The 21,848-nt window shown below is 43.2% G+C and overlaps 4 protein-coding genes and 1 pseudogene across 4 annotated transcripts in view; 3 read left to right on the top strand and 2 right to left on the bottom strand.

Annotated features, from left to right (window-relative positions):
- Nucleotides 1-4,179: 4,179 nt before the first annotated feature.
- Nucleotides 4,180-21,848, bottom strand: part of LOC138764736 (histone H2AX-like) — a 51,215-nt gene continuing 33,546 nt past the window's right edge. Inside the window, exons 2-3 of the mRNA XM_069940987.1 lie at nt 20,276-20,301; nt 4,180-9,972 (exon numbers count right to left, since the gene is read on the bottom strand). Of these exons, the coding sequence (XP_069797088.1) occupies nt 9,590-9,972; nt 20,276-20,301 (409 nt within the window). The 3' untranslated portion in view covers nt 4,180-9,589. The remainder of the gene's footprint in view (nt 9,973-20,275; nt 20,302-21,848) is intronic.
- On the top strand, nt 5,168-6,786 carry LOC138764710 (histone H1-like). The gene has a single exon (XM_069940963.1). The coding sequence runs from the start codon at nt 5,222-5,224 to the stop codon at nt 6,059-6,061; it is 840 nt and encodes a 279-aa protein (XP_069797064.1). The 5' UTR covers nt 5,168-5,221; the 3' UTR covers nt 6,062-6,786.
- Nucleotides 7,066-7,849, top strand: LOC138764733 (histone H4-like; annotated as a pseudogene).
- LOC138764720 (histone H3) lies at nt 8,509-8,975 on the top strand. The gene has a single exon (XM_069940974.1). It carries the CDS (start codon nt 8,530-8,532, stop codon nt 8,938-8,940), a length of 411 nt encoding a protein of 136 aa, XP_069797075.1. The 5' UTR covers nt 8,509-8,529; the 3' UTR covers nt 8,941-8,975.
- LOC138764725 (histone H2B 1/2-like) lies at nt 9,994-11,299 on the bottom strand. The gene has a single exon (XM_069940979.1). The coding sequence runs from the start codon at nt 11,212-11,214 to the stop codon at nt 10,840-10,842; it is 375 nt and encodes a 124-aa protein (XP_069797080.1). The 5' UTR covers nt 11,215-11,299; the 3' UTR covers nt 9,994-10,839.

Raw genomic sequence — 21,848 nt, 5'->3', positions numbered from 1 at the left:
TATGCTGGCCTTTATCAATCATTGCATGGAATATAGGAGTTGGGAGGTGATGTTGAGATTGTATAAGACGTTGGTGCGGCCTAATTTGGAGTTCTGTGTGCAGTTCTGGTCGCCTAATTATAGGAAGGATATAAACAGAGTGGAGAGAGTGCAGAGAAGGTTTACCAGAATGTTGCCTGGGTTTAAGCATCTGGAGTATGGGGAGAGATTGGACAGATTGGGTCTTTATTCCTTGGAGCGTAGAAGGTTGAGAGGGGATTTGATAGAAGTATTTAAGATTATGAAAGGGATAGACAGAGTGGATGTGGATAGACTATTTCCGTTAAGAGGAGGAAAGATTAAAACAAGAGGACATGAGTTAAGAATTAAGGGGCAGAGGTTTAGAGGTAACATGAGGGGGAACTTCTTTACTCAGAGAGTGGTAGCTGTGTGGAATGATCTTCCGGGAGAAATAGTGGCGGCGGAGTCAGTTGTATTATTTAAGAAAAGGTTGGACAGGTATATGGATGAGAGGAAGATGGAGGGTTATGGGCATTGTGCAGGGAGGTGGGATTAGAAAGGGGTGTTTGGTTCGGTGCGGACTAGAAGGGCCTAATGGCCTGTTTCCGTGCTGTAATTGTTATTATTATTATTATTATTATTATTATTATTATTTGAAAGGATAGGCAGGAAGTTATGGGAGGTGGGGTAGCACTCTTGATTCAGGATGAGAACAGGGTGATAGTGAGAGATGATTTAGTGTCCATTGAGCAGAATGTTGAATTGATCTGGGTAGAGATTAGACATAATAACGGGGCAAAAATCACAGGGGGGCCATCTATAGGTCATCAAATAAATAGCATTACATTAGCAAAGGCACTGATCAATGAGTTTCCAACAGGTACATGATGATAATGTCGTCCAGAAGGTGCTTCAGAAGTTAAGAAAGAGGGCAGAATCTTCCCATCAGAGCCATTTTTATTAAATGTCCATCAAGGTACAGGTCAGACAGGATCCGTCCATACAGGCCATCCCAGCAAGTACAAAGAGGAAGTGACCCAGGAGATCTGATGCAGTTTAGATGAAAAATCCAATGAACAGATGCAGCAGGCTGACTGGGGATTATACAAATGCATGGAGAGCTGGAGCTGCAGGGGAAAACCCCCATCAGAACAACAATTTGGACTTCAATCGTCAACACCACTGCAAACTGGAGGGACACCTTATATCCATTCTCCCCAGTCTCCAACCAGATGGCATGAACCTCGACTTCCAATCTCCATTAACCCCTTTTAGAATCATAGAAGATTACTGTACAGAAACAGGCCCTTTGGCCCTTTTTGTCTGTGCCAAACTATTTTTCTGCCTAGTCCCACTGACCTGTACCCAGTCCATTTCCTTCCATACCTCTTCCATCCATGTACTTGTTCAAATTCTTCTCAAAGTTAAAATGGAGCCTGCATTCACCATTTCAGCTGGCACCTCGACCCACACTCCCAGCACTGTGTGAAGAAGTGCCCCCTCACAGCACAGTCACACTTCCCCCCACATTGCACATGCTCTAGCTGGCAATTTTGCAACATGCATGCACCAGCCAGCACAATTTAGGGCCTCTTTAAAATATCTGCTACAGGCCCCGCAATTCCTTAATCTGGCCCTGATTAAAAGCTATGTGTGTATTTGTTTTGGATGCAACTTCAGGTCAACCGTCAACAAAATTATAGTATTACAGTAGCACAGGCACTTGTTGAAGTATTTTAAAGGATATTCAGGCTGCTACATGTGGTTGGGTGTGGAAATAATGTGAACCAGAAGGTGCTGAGGAGTCAAGAATGAGGCCTGAATGTTCCTGTCGCATCCATTTTTATTTGATGTCTGCCAAGGTGCAAGTCAGACAGAGTCCATCCGTACCAGCCAGCCCAGTAACTCCTGTCAGAGAGAAACCCTCTGTCCTCTCCCTGTCACTTCTCTTCTCCCCTCTCACCTGTATCCACCTATGACCTTTTACCAGTTCACCTGTGCTGCTGCCCCTCCCTTTGTTTAATCGGGCAACTGGCTTTTTTTCCACATTCCTGAGAAAGGGCCCAAATCCGAAACATAGATTGTCTTTAATTTCCTGACCTGCTGAGAGAATCCCTTCCCACATAGGCAGCAGGTGAATGGACATTGAGAAACTTCCTAAGTTCCTCACACATTTAGACGGAACCCACTTCTGTTGACACATTTCTCATGGTCCATAAAGGTCCAAGTCTCTGCTTTCTTTTCTCTTTCAAACATTCTGTCCATATCTTGCTGAGTTTGCATGAACGTGGTGATTCCAAAATTGGTTTAGATCCAGGAGGAGTTAAAGTCAAACAAAGTGATCGCAATTAATTTAACAACCATAGGAAACGTTCACAAAACATTCAGGAAAATGCAAAGCAATGTCCCCCTTGAGTTAAACAAGAAAACCTGCAGATGTTGGGATCGAGGGCAGTTCACCAAAGGGCTGGAGAATCTCAGCAGGTCACGCAGCATCTACAGGAAGTAAAAGCTGAACCACGTTACGGGCCATGCATACGTGTAGGTCACTGGTCTTTTTGACACACATCATTGAATTCACCCATTCTGTGGGTTTGGGCATGAGCCCTAGTGTCATCATTCGGTTGAGTTCCTGCTTGAACTTTTCTTTTAGGGTGCTGGAACCCACCTCGAGGCATGTACTACTGTGCATCCTCTTTTAACTGTATGTTATAGGTGAATGGTAGAATTCCAAAGCCCTTGAAGATGTTGGGAAATTGATCCGGTATTTCCTCTTTGCTGTTCAGTACATGGTCACTATTAATGTGATACACCCTCTTGACTAGGTTAAAGTTTTCACATGCTTTGTCACCCAGCAATGAATAATGTCCATCTGGGACTACTGTAAACCCGAGGTGATGCTCTTCATCTTTAACTTTCGCCTTGAGTTTACATGCACCTATCGTTTCGATGCTCTGTCTATTGCATGTTTTGAGCAGTACAGGATATACATGGATGTATTAGTTTATCTTCATTCCCCTGATGTCGCGCTCACAGATCAAATTGCCCTGTGTCTAAATAGAAAGGAATATTTGTTCCACTTGTATGCAATGACACAGTCCATTTATCCTGCTCGACACTGTTCATTTCCTGCACCACCATGCCCATGAAAAGTGTATCACTGGGAGCTGTTTCTTTTATAGTTTGTACAGTGACTTCTTTGCTACAGTGTATTGTATAGGGTGAACTCTTCTACTTCTGTTCCATTTCCCTTTGGAAAAACATTACTTGGCATACTGATTCTGCCCTTTGCACTTGCTACACTTTTTCCATAAAATGGGCATTGCTTTGGTGCACGTTTACTGCCATATTGTTTACAATTGAATGTCGCTTCTCCATCTTTTCACTGGTTCCTGAATTTCATTTTGTGTGCGTATGTGCCCAGACACTGTGGCTAAGACTATGCCTTTATTTTCATTGGCTTTTACACTAACACCAATTTTTTTCTTGTGCTGTAGAGCTATTTCACTGGTGTGGCATATCTTCGTAGCTCTAGCTAAGGTAAGTTTTGAGTCTTGCAGGAACCTCTCTCTCATTTTCTTATCATTAATTCCGAGCATGGATCATTGAATCTTGCAGCGATCCACAACTGCATGTTCTTGCTTTTAGTCTGTTAAAAATGTATCAAAACTCTCTCCCTCCATCTGCATGCATAATGAAACACATACATCTTTAAGGTTTCATTTTTCTTTGGTGAACAGTCTCGAATTTGCTGTGATTGTCTTTGTCGGCAAAAATAAATGTTTTGAAAACCTCTAGTACTTGAGGTCCCACCATGGTAAGTATCAGTGCAATCTTCTGTATTCTGAGTTTGCTATCAATTCTAATTGATTGCAGGTACAACATAAAGCTTTATTAAACAGCTTTCTGTCATGGTCATCATTTCCAATGCATTTTAAAGGATTAGGAGTTTTTCAACTCTCCCTATTTTCACTGGTGATATCGACTTACTATGCATTCTGTGTGTTTCTTATTTTTTTCTTTCACTCCTGTGCACAGCAGAACTTGGCTGTTTCTTCCACTCTTGGCTGTTTTGTCCACTCTTGGTACCATGTGATGTTTATTTTATTACAATAAATAAACGGGTTCTTTTTCAAACAACTAGATTTATTAACTAAGCCAAACATACACATGCCAGACCTCATGTGGAGGCATCCATCTTGAAAATACCCAAAATGCAACATTTTCCAGATGTATTGCTCTTGCTTTGAAATCAGCTGTTTGATTGACATTAGGAAGATGGCAAACAGAGCTTGGAAAAAATTGGTACAGAGTCCCCGACATTACATTAGAAAAAAATACATATAATTTGATGGGTACATATTCTATATTTTTACAGATTTGGAGTCCATATGCTCGAACATTAGGTTTGAAATTATAAATAAGTCCTTTGAATTCTCCAGACCAGAGAAGTCTACCCTCAAAAATAAATAATGTGTTTTTAGGGAAAAAAATTTGTTTTAACTTTGATCATCTTCTGAAGCAATCCAATTAAATATGTAATAATGTTTATTTTATATTTTAATAATTTAGATGCTGTTTTAGTAGGGGTAGTGGGGAGGGATTAGTCAGGATTCAGATGTTTTTTTCTCTTTGTAGATTTTTTAATCTTATCTTTTATATAAATTAACATGTATGTAATTAAGTTTTAAATAATGTGATAGATTATTTTAATTAATTATTATATATGTGTTAACTTTAAATAAAATATAAATCACAAGGAACTCCCGAGAATCCGCACTCTAGACGATAAACCGATGCTGGGAACTGTGCTCCCGTCTACTATTTGTGCTGTGAAGGTGCGAAGGGGAACATTGTGTCAGAGAGACTGTGTTCAAGGGGCGGTGTCTTTGACTGGAGTCACTGTGTTTGTGGATCCGACCTTAGTGCCGGATTTGCCGGCCCATCCTGTGAAAGATGACAAGATTTCCCTGTCACGGGATAGCGCCGACCCCCAGCTCAGTGCTGAAGTGGGAATGAACGACAAAGTTTTGGTTGGTTTTAATATTTCTGTCGGAAAGCAGGAAACATGTCAGTGATTGGGGGAGAGAACGCGGTCGGTGCTGCAATGAAACGGGTTTAAACGGGAAGTGTCTCATTGAATTCGGATCAAAATCCCTTTACAACAAACATTCGGTGCTCGGAGACAGTCGGGGGTGAGTCCGGGACTCCGGGGTTTCCGATGTTAATAGGAATGGGAGAATTTTGGAGGGGACAGAAACACAGAGAGGCGGTGGTGGCGGGAGCTGACAGCAGGATGTCTCCGCCCCGTCCGCTCGCTGCCTTTAAGTTGCTCTGTGCCGCCGCCTCCCGCTTCATTTCTCACTCAGGTCGAAAGCTCGGAAAAAATTGGTACAGAGTCGCCGACATGACCGAGACCGCAGCGGCTCCTCCTGTCACTCCTGGCGCCCAGACCAAGGCTCCCAAGAAGAAGAAGGCGGCTGCCCGGCCCAAACCAGCCGGTCCTAAGCTGGGCGATCAGATCGACCAGATTGTGGCGGATTGCCGTGAGCGCGGGGGGATGTCCTACTTCGCCATAAAGAAGGCTCTGTCCGCAGGCGGCGTCGATGTGCGCAAGTCCGCCTCGCACATCAAGACGAGCATTAAGAGGAAATTGGACAGCGGCCTCCTGGTTCAATGCAAAGGCTCGGGCTTGTCGGGTCACTTCAAGGCCGGGAAGAAAGAAAGGACAGTGACATTGGCAAAGAAAGCGAAGAAACCAGCGGCCACGGCGTCGAAGTCCAGGAAGTCGGTGGCAAAGAAATCTTCGGCCAAAAGACCAGTCACCAAGAAATCTTCCTCCAAGAAACCCGCGGCCAAGAAATCTCCCAGCAAGAAACACGGCGCCAAGAAGCCAGCGGCTAAAAAGACGGCGGCCAAGAAGCCAGTGGCCAAGAAGGCGACCACGAAGAAGCTCAAGAGCCCACCAAAGGCCAAAGTCACCAAGGTGAAGGCAACCAAAAAAGTTGCAAAATCCAGAGCCCGGCCAAAATCTAAACCCAAGGCAGCGGCCAAGAAGTGAAATAAAAAGCTCAATGTGTAAAGTCCTGACCCCAACGGCTCTTCTCAGAGCCACCCACATCCCTCAGTGAAGAGCTGCTCCCCAGTCACATCACTCCTGTCCCAACACCGCGTTCACATTCCAGTGGGGAATCATTCACGTCAAGCCCCGGTAACTCCACCACATTATCTGCACCAGTGTCCAAACAAAACTCCAAGAACGGGGTGTCTGGGACCGGCCTCAGTCGGTCTGGGGATGTGATCGGCCCCTGTCTCTGTTCATCAACAATTCCTTCAGGCAGATTCTGGGGGAGAGAGTGAGGTGGGGACCTAAGTGTCTGCATCCAAATCAGGGAGGTTTCCCATATCAACCGGGTTAAGGTGATTGTTCACCGTGAAGGGGAGGTGTGGGGACAGGAGACAGGCTCCAGGGGTGAAATGGAAGGAGATGGGATCTGGCAGGCACGTAGTGACGATCCAGGGAGTAGATTTGAGATGGAGATGAGGAAATGCCTTCTCCCTGAGGGAAGTGAATCCGCAGAATTCTCTGCCCAGTGAAGCTACCTCATTAAATGCTTCCAAGAGTCAGAGATTGCTGAAGAGAGGATTAAGTGTTACGGGAAATGGTGCCGAGTCCAAGTCCAGATCAAGTCTCTTATTGAAAGCCGAGCAGTATCCTGCTCCTAATTCTAATGTACCCTTGACTCCTTCCTATGTTAACGAAGGGGCAGAGCTTCAGCGGGAATATCACGGTGCTTATTTAAAGATTTCGTATTTCAGAAAATCGGAAAAAATGTAACCCCGTGTGTGTTGTTCGCGGTCGCTGTTTCTGTTCTGCTAATAACGTTTGGAAATTAGCGATTTCCGGGGCCGGGGCGGAAGATGAGAGGCCGCTCTCTGCTCTGTCTGTCACTCTGACTCTGTCTCCTCCCCTCCCCTTCACTGCGCGTCCTCAGCCAGGTCGGGGCGCTGTGTATAAAAGGGGTCGGCAGCAGTGGGGCTGTCATTGATCAGCAACTTCAGTGAGTGGGACCATGTCTGGCAGAGGAAAAGGAGGTAAAGGTCTGGGCAAAGGCGGAGCCTAGCGGCACCATAAAGTTCTTTGTGATAACATCCAGGGCATCACCAAACCCGCCATCCGCCGCCTGGCTCGGCGTGGCAGAGTCAAGCGCATCTCGGGGCTGATCTACGAGGAGACCCGCGGGGTGCTGAAGGTTTTCCTGGAGAATGTGATCAGGGATGCCGTCACCTACACCGAGCACGCCAAGCGCAAAACGGTCACCGCCATGGATGTGGTGTACGCTCTGAAACGCCAGGGCCGCACTCTCTTTGGCTTCGGCGGCTGAAGAACTCCGTCCTTTCTCCACACAACAAAACAAATGCTCTTCTAAGAGCCGCCCACCGCCTCACAGGGAGTAAGTAACCAGCACTGGGAATTAAAATATTGATTTGTAAACTAGTTCAGGGGCAATTTTCTTTTTTGAACTTTTTCTCGTCCAAATTTAAGTAATAGATAAAATTTGAAATGAAAATAAATCAGGAACATTCGTTTCAGAAATCCATGGAAAATCGGGAAGTTTAGGCTGAACCAACTGCCTTGATGAGAGGAAGGCGTTCAATTTATTGATTTTTTTTCCTTTTTGTTCTGTTGTACTTTTATAAAATGGGTTTGACAAGGGTACAAACAATTTATACATAAATGAAGGTATTATTTGAAAAGTACAAACTATCTACTTATATTTCAGCCCATGTATGTGTATTAATGTTTTAATTATATCCAATAAAGATTTTAAAATAAAATGTAATTAATTGTGCTTTAGAAACTCTTCATTTGTGCATTTCGAATCCATCTACAATAATCAGGAGTTAGCTGACGAGGAAAGAGGAGATAATGTCGACATTCATGGTGGATTTAAAGAATGAAGGGTGATCTACAGCCGGTTTCCCTCTCTGACCCTCACAACTCTTGATAATGCGGTGTCATTAAAACGGTCTGGAATCTCCCTCCCGGGAACAGTCTCTTTTCTCCAGCTTCCGCCAGAGCTGAATTCCATCCGCTTCAGCAGCGGTTCAGTCCATCCGCAGCCCATTTTCAGACACACTGGTTGAATGAGAAAATTCACCGATATTTAAAATGATCTGAGTTAGAATCAGGGAGAACCGGTTTCCATCAAACCATTCTCCAAAATTGGCGGGTGATTTGAAAATAAACTACAGCCAATCGCACTGCAGCCAGTGTTTTTCTCTCTCTCTCAGGTTCTCAGTCACAAACTCTATCAGGGTCAATGTACCATTTGCGCTGCAGATCTGAAACGGCTCCTTAGTCATATGATGATGGAGCCAATCACAGCCCTGGAACACGATGATTGCCATCTCTGCTCCAGCCATTCAGAGCGATGGGGCGGATCTTCACCAACTGTTTATAAGTGGGAGCCTGAGCCGGTTTCATCATTCAAATCCTCCTGTCTCTGATTGTATTGTTGAAACGGAATGGCCCGGACCAAACAGACAGCGCGCAAATCTACCGGAGGGAAAGCTCCTCGCAAACAGCTGGCCACCAAAGCGGCGCGCAAGAGCGCTCCGGCCACGGGCGGAGTGAAGAAGCCTCATCGCTATCGACCTGGCACCGTGGCTCTGAGAGAGATTCGGCGCTACCAGAAATCCACTGAGCTGTTGATCCGCAAACTGCCCTTCCAGCGCCTGGTGCGGGAGATCGCTCAGGATTTCAAGACGGACCTGCGCTTCCAGAGCTCGGCCGTCATGGCCCTGCAGGAGGCGAGCGAGGCTTACCTGGTGGGGCTCTTCGAGGACACCAACCTGTGCGCCATCCACGCCAAGCGCGTCACCATCATGCCCAAAGACATCCAGCTGGCCCGCCGCATCCGCGGGGAGCGCGCCTGAGCCCGGCCTCGGCACCTAGTACCAAAAAGGCTCTTTTCAGAGCCATGATTTTGACAGTTCAAAGGGTTGTGCCGTTGTAGACCGAATTTGTTCCTGGGTCTGCTAGGCTTCTGTTACAGCTGTGCAATTGTCACGGCTCTTCAGCACAATTTACGCTCCTGGCCGGATTGGGGCATTCATTTAGAAGCCCCAATGATTCTCGTTCCTCCCAACATTGTGAGCTTGGTCAGGGTGTATTATAATTTCCTCGGTCGTGCCCTACGAACAAGATCAACACCGATTGCCATTGATAAAATGCCATGGAATCCGCTACTCAGTCCCTCCCGTCGGGTGGTTCCTGAATCAGACAACATCCTGCACACCCGTCCCCATTTCCAGCCACTTGTTTTTCGTATGGATTTATCCTGTTGCTGGTTTAATTGACCTGGAGAATGTAGTTCAGCCAAGTTAACGTCAAAATGCTTAAACCTTAATTCTGTTTCGGTCCCGACCATTCTCTGTTCAATTCGGCCAAGAAACTTGCCCAAATATATGAAGAATTTTACGTATAACTCGTTACCCCCGCTCTCCCCAGCCTGGTCAGCCCTTCCAGACACTGTGAGTGGCTCTGAAAAGAGCCTTTGGGTCAATAGGTTCACTTCGTGCCGCTTCACTTATTAGCTCCGCCGGTTTTCTTGGGCAACAGCACGGCCTGGATATTGGGCAGCACTCCGCCCTGAGCGATGGTCACCCCTCCCAGCAGCTTGTTGAGCTCCTCGTCGTTGCGGACGGCCAGCTGCAGGTGTCTGGGGATGATACGGGTCTTCTTGTTATCCCGGGCCGCATTACCGGCCAGCTCGAGGATTTCAGCCGTCAGGTACTCGAGCACAGCAGCCAGATAGACCGGGGCTCCGGCGCCTACCCGCTCAGCATAATTACCCTTCCTCAGGAGCCTGTGAACACGGCCCACAGGGAATTGCAGTCCGGCCCGGGACGAGCGAGACTTGGCCTTGGACCGAGCTTTACCGCCAGATTTCCCTCGTCCACTCATCTCTACAGTTCCACCAACTCCTTGAATGTTAATAAAAACCTAAGGTCGCAGTCGCCCTTTTTGTACCTTTTGGAGGAATGGAAAGGGAGCCTGATGATTGGACCTTCAATGCTCATTGTCATTGGCTGAGCGAGGTCCCCATTCCGAGAGCAACCAATGAACAGGCGGCTGCTCGTTGAACGCGGAGAATAACGGCCCGTTTCTCCAATCGCCGAAATGTGAAAAGGCCGTAAAATTTCATCTGTGCAGAGTCTGAAAACGTTGTTGTGAATCTGATTGTTGGTGTGATTTCTGCTCATCAGTGATCACTCAATCACGACACATTTACATCGTGTGTATTCATATCCCGAGAATCGCTGTGAACAGTTACCCGATTTATTTCAAGAAGTAACAGATGTGGGAAAGGAAACGATTCTCAGCAGTAAATGTTCCTCCGGGAAAACACCGTGAATTGACTGATCTGGGGTGGTGATGGCGTTGGGGGCAGTAGCATCATGCGGGGGTTCAGATCATAGAACGCACCCACAGTAGCAATTGAACAGTGAAAACGCTTGTATTTTGCCCACATTAATCGCTCCTAATTGTCAACATATTTAATGACCGTTAAAAACAGATGAGAATAAAACGTTTCCATGGCCCTTTAGGGGGCAGGAATTCAACAGCGACACCAGGAACATGCAGCATCGAAACCGCAAACTTGGATCAACACAAACTGAGAATAAACGCGTGAAGCGGAAATTTCAGGATAATCAATCGCTCGGAAATTATTATGGAAACTGTGGTACAACACTTTCAGTGAGACTGTGAGTGGCTCTTAAAAGAGCCGTTGGGTTTTCTGTCTGTCTGTCTGGTCAGTTCCCTGTGAAGCTTTACTTGGAGCTGGTGTACTTGGTCACCGCCTTTGTCCCTTCCGACACGGCGTGTTTGGCCAACTCCCCGGGTAGCAGCAGGCGCACGGCGGTCTGGATCTCCCGGGAACTGATGGTTGACCTCTTGTTGTAATGGGCCAGGCGGGAAGCCTCGCCCGCGATGCGCTCGAAAATATCGTTAACGAACGAGTTCATGATGCTCATGGCCTTGGAGGAGATCCCGGTGTCGGGATGAACCTGCTTCATCACCTTGTAGATGTAGATGGAGTAACTCTCCTTCCTCACCCTCCTGCGCTTCTTGCCGGCCTTGCCTGCTGGTTTGGCCAAGGCTTTCTTTGCGCCCTTCTTGGAAGCTGGTTTCTGCTGTTCAGGCATTTTCTCGATCACCTTCAAACACTGAAGTAACCACAATATCTGAGAGCGCAGGTTAAATAGGCAGCCCGTCGCCCCATGCTAATGAGGGATCGGAGACGGAAAGAATAGTTATTGGTGATGTATTTTGCGGTAACTCATTCTGGTTGGATACCCGAGCGAACAAATCCCAGCGCCTCGCTCCACCAATCAGAAGTCGCTCTCTTTGTCCGGGTCACTGCGGACGGCAATCGGAGTCGAACCAGTGCAGTTCCTGCTGCCGTTTAACATAGAAAGCACGGAATTGTGGATAGTGTGTGGGAGATTATTTAATTTAATTGGAAAACTCAGGCAGGCGGATGTTTTAACGCAAATGAAAAGCAAATATAATATACACAAAATATAAAAATTGTAAACGGCCAGCAGGAGACGGAGGGAGAGCGTTGACCTGTGAGGCCCATTTCTGTGTGAAAGCGGGGCGTGAGGGCGACGTTGTCCCCACTGGGTGTCTTCACGGCGCAGGGGGTGAAGCCGGTGCCTTCACGAAGAGGACGGGGTGAGTTATTGGATCGGATAAACATTGGAGGAGAGAGGGTGACAGTGAGTTCAGCTCCTGTGCACTGGAGGAAATCTACTCCAGGATGTTAAAGTGAGCGGGGGAGAGTGTGGAGGCTCTGGCATCATATTTTCGTTCTTATCCGGCTATAGCCAATGGGGCTGGAAGAATGGGGGATGAGTACTCCTCGCGGTGACTTTTTCCTCACATCCTGAAGGGCTTAGGCCCGCCCCGTCGGGGATAGATCTTTATCTCCTGAGGACCCTGCGGGACCTGCTGGATCCTTCAGCGTTTCTGTTTTAACTGCAAAAGAAGCGCGGTCACCCTCCCCCTCAGGGCGCCCAGTGCGCAGGTGCGAGGGAGCATGATTGACAGTTTTCATTGCCACGTGTGATGATTGGCCTGGAGGCGGGTCCGAGAAAGGAACAGGTTTCTGTGGCGATCCACTGCATCTTTTTGGCAGTGTTAGGACAAGGTCGGGTCAGATACAGCAATGAGCTCTCTGAACCCTTCTCCATTAACAATGGCGTGAAGCAAGGCTGCGTTCTCGCACCAACACTCTTTCAATCATCTTCAGCATGATGCTAAAACAACCCATGAAAGATCTCAACAATGAAGACGCTGTTTACATCCGGTACCACACGGATGGCAGTCACTTCAATCTGAGGCGTCTGCAAGCTCACACCAAGACACAAGAGCAACTTGTCCGTGAACTACTCTTTGCAGACGATGCCACTTTAGTTGCCCATTCAGAGCCAGCTCTTCAGCGCTTGACGTCCTGTTTTGCGGAAACTGCCAAAATGTTTGGCCTGGAAGTCAGCCTGAAGAAAACTGAAGGTCCTCCATCAGCCAGTTCCCCACCATGACTACCAGCCCCCCCCCCCCCCCCACATCTCCATCGGTCACACAAAACAGTCAACCAGTTTACCTATCTCGGCTACACCATTTCATCGGATTCAAGGATCGACAACAAGATAGACAACAGACTCATCAAGGGAAATAGCGCCTTTGGAAGACTACACAAAAGAGTCTGGAAAAACAACCAACTGAAAAACCTCACAAAGATTAGCGTATACAGAGCCGTTGTCATACCCACACTCCTGTTTGGCTCCAAATCATGGGTCCTCTACCGGCATCACCTACGGCTCCTAGAATGCTTCCACCAGTGTTGTCTCCGCTCCATCCTCAACATTCATTGGAGTGACTTCATCTCCAACATCGAAGTACTCGAGATGGCAGAGGCCGACAGCATTGCATCCATGCTGCTGAAGATCAAACTGCGCTGGGTAGGTCACATCTCCAGAATGGAGGACCATTGCCTTCCCAAGATTGTGTTATATGGCGAGCTCTCCACTGTCCACCGAGACAGAGGTGCACCAAAGAAGAGGTACAAGGACTGTCTAAAGAAATCTCTTGGTGCCTGCCACATTGACCATCGCCAGTGGGCTGATATCGCCTCAAACTGTGCATCTTGGCACCTCACAGTTCAGCGGGCAGCAACCTCCTTTGAAGAAGACCGCAGAGCCCACCTCACTGACAAAAGGCAAAGGAGGAAAAACCCAACACCCAACCCCAACCAACCAATTTTCCGCTGCAACCGTGTCTGCCTGTCCCGCATCGGACTTGTCAACCACAAACGAGCCTGCAGCTGACGTGGACATTTACCCCCTCCATAAATCTTCGTCCGCGAAGCCAAGCCAAAGAAAGAGGACTTCTTCTAGTTTGTCTGGACATGCCCCTTGCTGACTGTGCCGCAGCTCCCACCTCAGTCCAGGACAGTTGGCCAGCATGTTTATCAGTTTCTATACAACTTCTATATCATTGACTACAGTCATACCATTAATAGATATACACAGCTGGGCACGTACCCTTTTCCCTGCACATCCAGCCCAGAGGACCGCCAATATACTGCCTTTGAGGCAGATAGCTGCCTCTACCATCTCTGTGACAGATTATGTTATATTTTTTGCATACATATGTTTGGGGAGATAAATTGTGTTTTTTTTAGTGTAGTTTACAAACAAATACTTCACAACATAGATCTCATTTAAAATGCCAGACCTTGGCTTAAGCCAGACAGTCCAAGCTGCAAGTACCTTTGGAAAAACTTTGAAGGATGCCTGTAGAGACTTCACAAGTAGGTGTTAATTTGACATGCTGTGGAGTAATGGATTATTGTTTTGGAAAACAACAGGCGAACAGACTCAGAAGATTGGGTCCAGTGCTGCAGTCTGTCTGAGTGCAGTTTACCATTCTAAGATAGTCATGTGGTTTTCTCTGAGAGAGAAATAGAGAGAAATAGAATTCAGTTCTACAGTTCAACAGCAACAGCTGGGAGTGGAATATGACAAGCTGGCAGGGTTGTGGAAACCCCATTTTGGAAGACAAGTTGTGAGTTCTGACTTCAGCCTATTGAAAGTCCTTTTGGTCCATACAAGAGGAGATGGCTGACTGTGTGGTGTTTTGCCTGAGATAAGGGAAACAGAAAAGGCACTCTGTGGTGACCTGAAAAAAAGAGGTTATCATCTTGAAAACCCTAATGGGGTAAGTTTCTTCAGCAAGACACTGAAGTGGCTGATCAAAAGGAATCAGTTTGTGTCTAATGAGCCATTTACCTTTCAAGCACCAAAACCTGGTGAAGATTCATAAATGTTAAATTCTGTGCACAGTATAAGAATTACCTGCAACCAGTGGACTTGGAGGAATGAGAAGTGAGATTAGACTGTGAATCAAATAATTTTTCTGAACATACTTGTGCTCTTAGAATTAGAAGGGGTTGTTAGGTTTAATTAAGGTTATATTAATAGGTTAAAGTTTGATCCTGTTTTTATGTTTAAACAAAATTAAAAGTAACTTTTGTTAGTAACCATTTGTCTTGGTGAATATCTATTGCTGCTGGATTTTGGGGTCCTCTGGGCCCATAACAGTTCTCTTTGGTGTCACCAACGGCATCTCAGTCTTCCAGCAGGAAATGAACTGAATGGTAGACCAATACAAGTTGCAGACCACATTCCCGTATCTAGACAACATCACCATTTGCAGCCATGACCTGCAAGATCATGAGTCCACTCTCAATATATTACTCCAGACCACCAAACTCCTTAACCTTGCATACAATATGTAGATTATAAAATTGTAGCTAAAATTATGGCTAATAGATTAGCTCAATATCTGCCTAAAATTATACATGGTGATCAAACGGGATTTATAAAAAACAGGTATGCGTCAGATAATATTTTACAGTTAATTACCTTGATAAATAAATCTAAATTTCAGTTGAATTATCCAATAGTGGTTTCATTGGATGCAGAAAAGGCTTTTGATAGAGTGGAATGGAAGTTTCTGTTCAAAGTACTTGAGAAATTTTGTTTTGGTTCTTCATTTATTGGGTTGATAAAGGCTTTATATAATAGCCCGAAGGCTAGAATTGGTGTTAATGGCCAAATTTCAGAATCTTTTAGTTTGACAAGATCTACTAGACAAGGATGTCCGTTGTCACCTGCTTTATTTGCTATAGTTATTGAACCTTTAGCACAATTAATACGTCAAAATGAAAATGTTAAAGGTATGAGAGTTCTGAATGAGGAATATAAGATTAATTTATTTGCTGATGATGTTTTATTATATTTGGTGGATCTGGATATTTCTTTACCTGCAATTCAAGAACGTTTAGAAATTTATGGCCAATTAACTGGTTACAAAGTAAATTGGGCTAAAAGTGAAATTTTACCAATTTGTAACGGTGATTATTCAGTATATAAAAATATTACAAATTTGAAGTGGACTACACAAATTAAATATTTAGGAATTAATGTTAATACGGAATTTCAAGAATTATATTCAATTAATTATTTTCCTTTAATAAAAAGGATTAAATTAGATTTGATTAGGTGGAGGGGTCTACCTTTGGGTTTACTAGGGAGGATTAATGCCATAAAAATGAATATTTTTCCTAGAATACAATATTTGTTTCAATCAATTCCTTTTTTTTTTAAAGTTTTTTAAGGATTTATATAAAGCGATTAGAGAATTCTTATGGAAGGGAAAATTTCCAAGAGTAGCAATGAGAAAATTGATGTGGGATTTTCAATTTGGAGGTTTAAGATTACTGAATTTTCAGCATTATTATGAAGCAGCTCAATTCAAATTTCTTAGTGCATTAATGAATATGGACGACCCACCTAGTTGGGTAAAGATAGAAATGGCGGTTATTTTAGAAAAATTTCCTCATGAGTTTTTGTTTCGATGGAAGAAAAATTTATTACAAACTTATGATGTGCCAATATTGAAACATTTATTGAATTTATGGACAAGTGAACTTAAAAAATTGGGACTTAAAAATATATATTCTGGAAGATTGCCATTATATAATAATCAACTTGTTCCTTTTACGGTCTCCAATGCCACTTTGAAACAATGGGAAAAGAAGGGAATAAAAAATTTATCTGATTGTTTTTCTGAGGGTTGTTTTTGTTCCTTTGACGAATTACAAAGGAAATATGATATTAGTGCAAATTCTACATTTGTATATTATCAATTAAGATCTTTTGTAAAACAGTTATGTGGTCGACATATGATTTTATTGCCTGAATCTAGTTTTGAAGAATATGTACTTTCAATACCAAAAAAAGGGATATATATCTGATTTGTATTGTATTTTACAAGAAATTGATAGTAAAAAAGACTAGGATAAAGATAAGTTGAAATGGGAAAAAGATTTAGGACATAAAATAGCTGAAGAAGCTTGGATGGAAATTTGTCAGAATAGTATTCGGAAATTAACTAATGCTAGACTAGCGATGATTAATTATAATTTTATTCATCAGCTATATTTAACGCCAGAAAAATTTAAAAAATTTGGTTTTAGAAAGTTGGATTCCTGTTTTCGATGTGATCAGACGGCCAATACTTTTTTGCATACTGTTTGGCTTTGTGATCGATTGCAACAGTTTTGGAAAGGTATTCAATCTGTTCTTAACAGTTTATATAATATCTATCTTGTATTAGATCCCGATATATTTTTATTAGGGAACATGCAATCATTAATCGATTTAGGTTTAGAGGATTATCAGATTTCATTTATTTATTTAGCTTTAGTTGGGGCTAAGAAATGTATAGCACTTATTTGGAAAGATAGAAATATACTAGCTTTAGATAAGTGGTATTTGGAAATGAAATTTTGTTTGACTATGGAAAGGATATCTTTTTCAATTCAGGATAAGATGTCTTTTTATAACTTAAAGTGGACTCCGTTTGCTAATTATATGCATTTAAGTTTGATTTAAATATATGTTTAAGTGTGATATTTTAGTATTGACAATTTTTTTTTTGTTGTTGTTAGAATTTTTTTAGGTTAAGTTTTATCTCTTTTGTAAGTGGGTATTTTTTTTTCTTATATAATGTCAATTTTATTAACTCTTCAATCTTTATTTTGGGGGGGAGGGTTGGACTAATTTTAAGTTAGACTATTAATCTTCTTTGGCTTGGCTTCGCGGACGAAAATTTATGGAGGGGGTAAATGTCCACGTCAGCTGGAGGCTCGTTTGTGGTTGACAAGTCCGATGCGGGACAGGCAGACACGGTTGCAGGGGGAAATTGGTTGGGTGTTGGGTTTTTCCCCCTTTGCCTTTTGTCAGTGAGGTGGGCTCTGCGGTCTTCTTCAAAGGAGGTTGCTACCCGCCAAACTGTGAGGCACCAAGATGCACGGTTTGAGGCGATATCAGCCCATTGGCGGTGGTCAATGTGGCAGGCACCAAGAGATTCCTTTAGGCAGTCCTTGTACCTTTTCTTTGGTGCACCTCTGTCATGGTGGCCAGTGGAGAGCTCGCCATATAACACGATCTTGGGAAGGCGATGGTCCTCCATTCTGGAGACGTGACCCACCCAGCGCAGCTGGATCTTCAGCAGCGTGGACTCGATGCTGTCGACCTCTGCCATCTCGAGTACTTCGACGTTAGGGATGAAAGCGCTCCAATGAATGTTGAGGATGGAGCGGAGACAACGCTGGTGGAAGCGTTCTAGGAGCCGTAGGTGATGCCAGTAGAGGACCCATGATTCGGAGCCGAACAGGAGTGTGGGTATGACAACGGCTCTGTATACGCTTATCTTTGTGAGGTTTTTGTGTTATTATTGTGTTACAAATAACGGGGGGGCATTATTTTGTGTAGTTTCCTGATGTAATATTGTAATCATACCTTTTTAAATTTTTTTTTCTATTTTTCTTTAAATGTAATTCTTTATTGTATTCATGTTATAAAAATTTTAAATAAAGTCTTTTAAAAAAAACCTTGCATACAATAAGGATAAATGTGTATCTCGCATAACCCACCTCATTAACCTTGACTGCATCGCAGAGGATGGAAACATTGGTCCCGATCCCAACCACATGTGCCCTCTTTTGGAACTATGAAAAGGTGCCGAGGCTTTGTGACAGTTCAGGATACTATCACCAATATATATTTGCTTATAGCTGTTGTGATTGACTGAGAGTTTTAGCCATGCCTACTGGCAGGTCATAAAGGACTGCTGCTAGCCAGACCTAAGTCAGTCTGGACTGGTCGACCGTGCTGTAATATGCTCCATTCTTTTGCTGATTAAATCCTTGGTTTGAGCTAACAAGTATTTGTGTCATTCGACACGCTACAGGCTACTTCTACTATGCCCAGTGGGTCCCCAGACAAGGCATGCCCCCTTGTCAAATATACCTCTTTTCCCCTGAAGTCAAAGGCCAGTGCGGTCTTAAGCCACATCAAGGCAGACATTGCCAAGGCTGCAATGCAAGCTATGGTTGAATCCACCCCATTCCAGGTGGAAAACAATGTGTTCAACTTTTCCCTGGCCGCCACCCTTAACCAGGTGGGCAGTATAGATGGCACTTTCCTTTTTCTAATAAATCCTAATTTCAAATTCAAAAAGCGGGAACAAACTCTGTGGCTCTTCCTTTACGTAGTTTTAATTTGTTGATAAATATACACATTTTGCAAAGCTTTGCATTAAAATTTTCATAACGATGAATAACAAAGTATTTACTGAATATTGATGGAGATATAAAATGTATATAAAGAAGCTCAAACTTTAAAGAGATACATATCAATTCAAAGAAAATTTTCTCATGCTTACGCTTCTTCACATCCTTTGAAAGTTCTTGAATATTTGTGAGACATTCAGGAAAATCAATTTTAAATTGTTGTTCCCACAGATCATTAAGTTTGACAACTGAAATTCTGTTGACATTTACATTCAATGTCTCCTGCTCATTATTAATTTTTCCTCCTAATGGTCCATTAATTGTCCATCATGCAATGTTCTCACAGAATAAGGTCCATCATTACATCTAGAATCTAGAGGTTCAATACCTTTTGGTGCATCTAATCCAAATAACATCTCAATCTTGGCATCAATCTTATGTAAGCAAATATCTTTTAGATGAGCCCACTGTTTGATATCATTCTGATATGGAATATTCTCCTTATTCACTGGCATCATCTTCTGAGTATATACACTTGGAACATTGCAAAAATTCATTGCTATTCAATCCAGCAATCTGTAAACCTGAAATTATATTAGTTTCAATGTTCCTTTCATCATTCATCCTCTTCAATAAGATCTGTGATCTTTTTCCATGAAGATTAATTTTATTCATTAATTCAACAGTACAAAATGATGCAGTACTTCCTGGATCAAGAAATGCATTGATCTTCAGTATGAAGCTCCCCTTTTTAGCTTTAACCTGCACAGGAACTATTGAGAGAGATCTGTCACTGGCCTCAGTCAGACTGTTTGTCTGGACCGAAGGTGAAGCATCCTCTCTGACTGTGTCTTTAAGTCTTGGATTCAGATTGTTTGTCTTCCTTCTCAACTTGACTTTTTTGAATATGCAGTAACGTGGGATGCTTTAAGCTGCTTATATCACAACTAAATCGCTTATTACAAGTTTTGCTGATGTGTTCTTTATACAAGCAGCCAAAACAAAGGTTACTTTCTTGTCATGTGATTTTTTTTTCTCCAATCATGAACATCTTTCTAAAGCATGCTTATCCTTGCAATACAAACAGCTTTCCTAAATAGTCTGATCTTCCTTTTCCTTTCTTTCCTTATTTTTTCTTGTGTTTGTATCTAACACAGCAGAAACAAAGGTCCTTCCCTTTGGTTTCTGTTGAGATAATTACTTCTTTACATCTTTAGGAACTATTGAAGTATCCTTAATATTTCCAAATACTGGTACATTGTTAACATGCACATGCCATTCAAAAGTTGTACAACATCCTCAAAAGTGGCATCCCTTCTTGGAAGCATTTTAAGCTCTGCAACTTTGGTTCTCCATAAATCCTTCAGCTTATAAGGCAATTTGTTTATAATAATCGACAAATTAGCAAGCAAATTCAGCTCTGGTAAATGTCCATGACTTCCCGTTGCATTACATCCTCTCAGAAAGAGGATCAATAAAGAATCTTGTCTATGTGGGCACTTGCGATAATGATGATGCAATAATTCTTTTGCCCTTTTGTTCTGGATTCATATATTGGCAACTTTTGAATAACTCCTTCACCTGTCCTCTAGTATACTGTTCCAGGTAATAAAAATAATCTTTAGCATTTTATTACTTTCAATGTGATGTTCAAAGGATTTTATGAACGTCAGATGTTGTAATGAATCACTATTAAAACCTGGAATTTCCTTCTTAAGCAAATCATATGAACCTTGTTGCTGTGCTAACATAGCAGAAATTTAATTTTGTTTTGCTTTGAGCGATATATTGTCCTGTCCACCATGGCTTGTGACTGGTTGTCTTGAGGTGAATGGAGAAAATGGATCTTGAACTAGTGCCATAGGTGTGGGACCTTGACTTATAAGTGATATCATTGGTGGAGATCCTTTATTTGTAGCTGGTTGTTGAATATGATCAACTGCATGGTTGAATTTTTTCAAAATACCCTCCTTTCAGGAAGATCCTTGTATTGTGCACTCTGGAGAGATTGGATGTCGCTAGCTCTTTCTCTAGGATTGGTCATTGTCATTTGCGCACTAGCAGTGGCACCCATAGCTCCTAGTTCAAGAATATTTGTTTCTTGTAGCTGTGTCATCCATGGCTCTACTGGAATGCTGGGTGCCAGCCCTTCAGGATGTCACTTTGAGTGACAAATCTTGCAGAAGCCTGAGGTTATGCTTTCACTTTGGCCATATTCAAAGCACGTTGTTCGTCAAGCTCTAGTCTTTTCTCTATTCAACAATCTATTTTGTTCTTCTGGCTGATTCTTAATTTGAACTTCCCTATCTTCCAAAGCACATCTTTTCTCCAGCCAATTTGTTGTGCACAAACAGTAGCTGCTTGTGCCTTAACATGCTTAGTTGATATGCTTAAAGCACCTGAAGCTGTACTTGCTCTAGATACCTTTGAAGATCTTCCTGCACTCATAACCTTGGAAATATCTGAACTATCATCAAGATTCAAATCTGAACTTTCAGATACTGCCAATTGAGTCTCTATCTTTAGCATCTCGCTTGGTACAGAACCAGTGGGGCTTTGCAATTTACATTCATCTGTTTCAGTTCCACTAACCTTTAAGCCAGCTAATGAGGCCTGCAGTGCCTTGACAGAGTCCTCTTCTTGCTTGGTAGTTGAAGCCGCTTCTTCTTTGGTGGCTGGCTCCTACCTCCTGCCAAGCAGTTCTTTGAGAGGATCTATTTGCTTGAGGTCTTTAGCCCGACGCGACTTCTCCTTATCCATCTTGGGTTCTTCACACTGCATCTTCTCCTGGTTCCTGAGAACTGTAAATAAATTTGTATCTTACATTGTACCTTTAAGAGAATTTACTGCTGGCTGAATGGATATGTGTGGAAACAAATACAAATCTCTTGTTTATAAGAACATTTCCTGGGCTTCCTGCCAATTCTCCTGGCTTATCTTTTCAAGGTCGCAGGTGTCTAGCCAGCTTTCAAACTGCACAGTTCACAGATGGGTTCTCATGGTTTCTCATTATTACAGTGTAGGTTACTTTTGCTTTAAATTGTTGTTAATTCTTTAAGACAAATTTTATGAGCCTTTCTGGGCAACAATCATCATTTGCAGCCATGACCTGCAGGATCATGAATTCAATCTCCA

This window comes from Narcine bancroftii, chromosome 5 (assembly GCF_036971445.1).
Source record: "Narcine bancroftii isolate sNarBan1 chromosome 5, sNarBan1.hap1, whole genome shotgun sequence".
Classification (NCBI taxonomy): Eukaryota; Metazoa; Chordata; class Chondrichthyes; order Torpediniformes; family Narcinidae; genus Narcine; species Narcine bancroftii.
Note: the sequence above shows the minus strand (reverse complement) of the source record. Positions and strands in the feature narration are given on the sequence as shown.

Excerpts from the sequence above, each read along its gene's own strand:
- LOC138764710 (XM_069940963.1), top strand. The coding sequence starts at position 5,222 with ATGTTAATAGGAATGGGAGAATTTTGGAGGGGACAGAAACACAGAGAG.
- LOC138764720 (XM_069940974.1), top strand. The coding sequence starts at position 8,530 with ATGGCCCGGACCAAACAGACAGCGCGCAAATCTACCGGAGGGAAAGCT.
- LOC138764725 (XM_069940979.1), bottom strand. The coding sequence starts at position 11,214 with ATGCCTGAACAGCAGAAACCAGCTTCCAAGAAGGGCGCAAAGAAAGCC.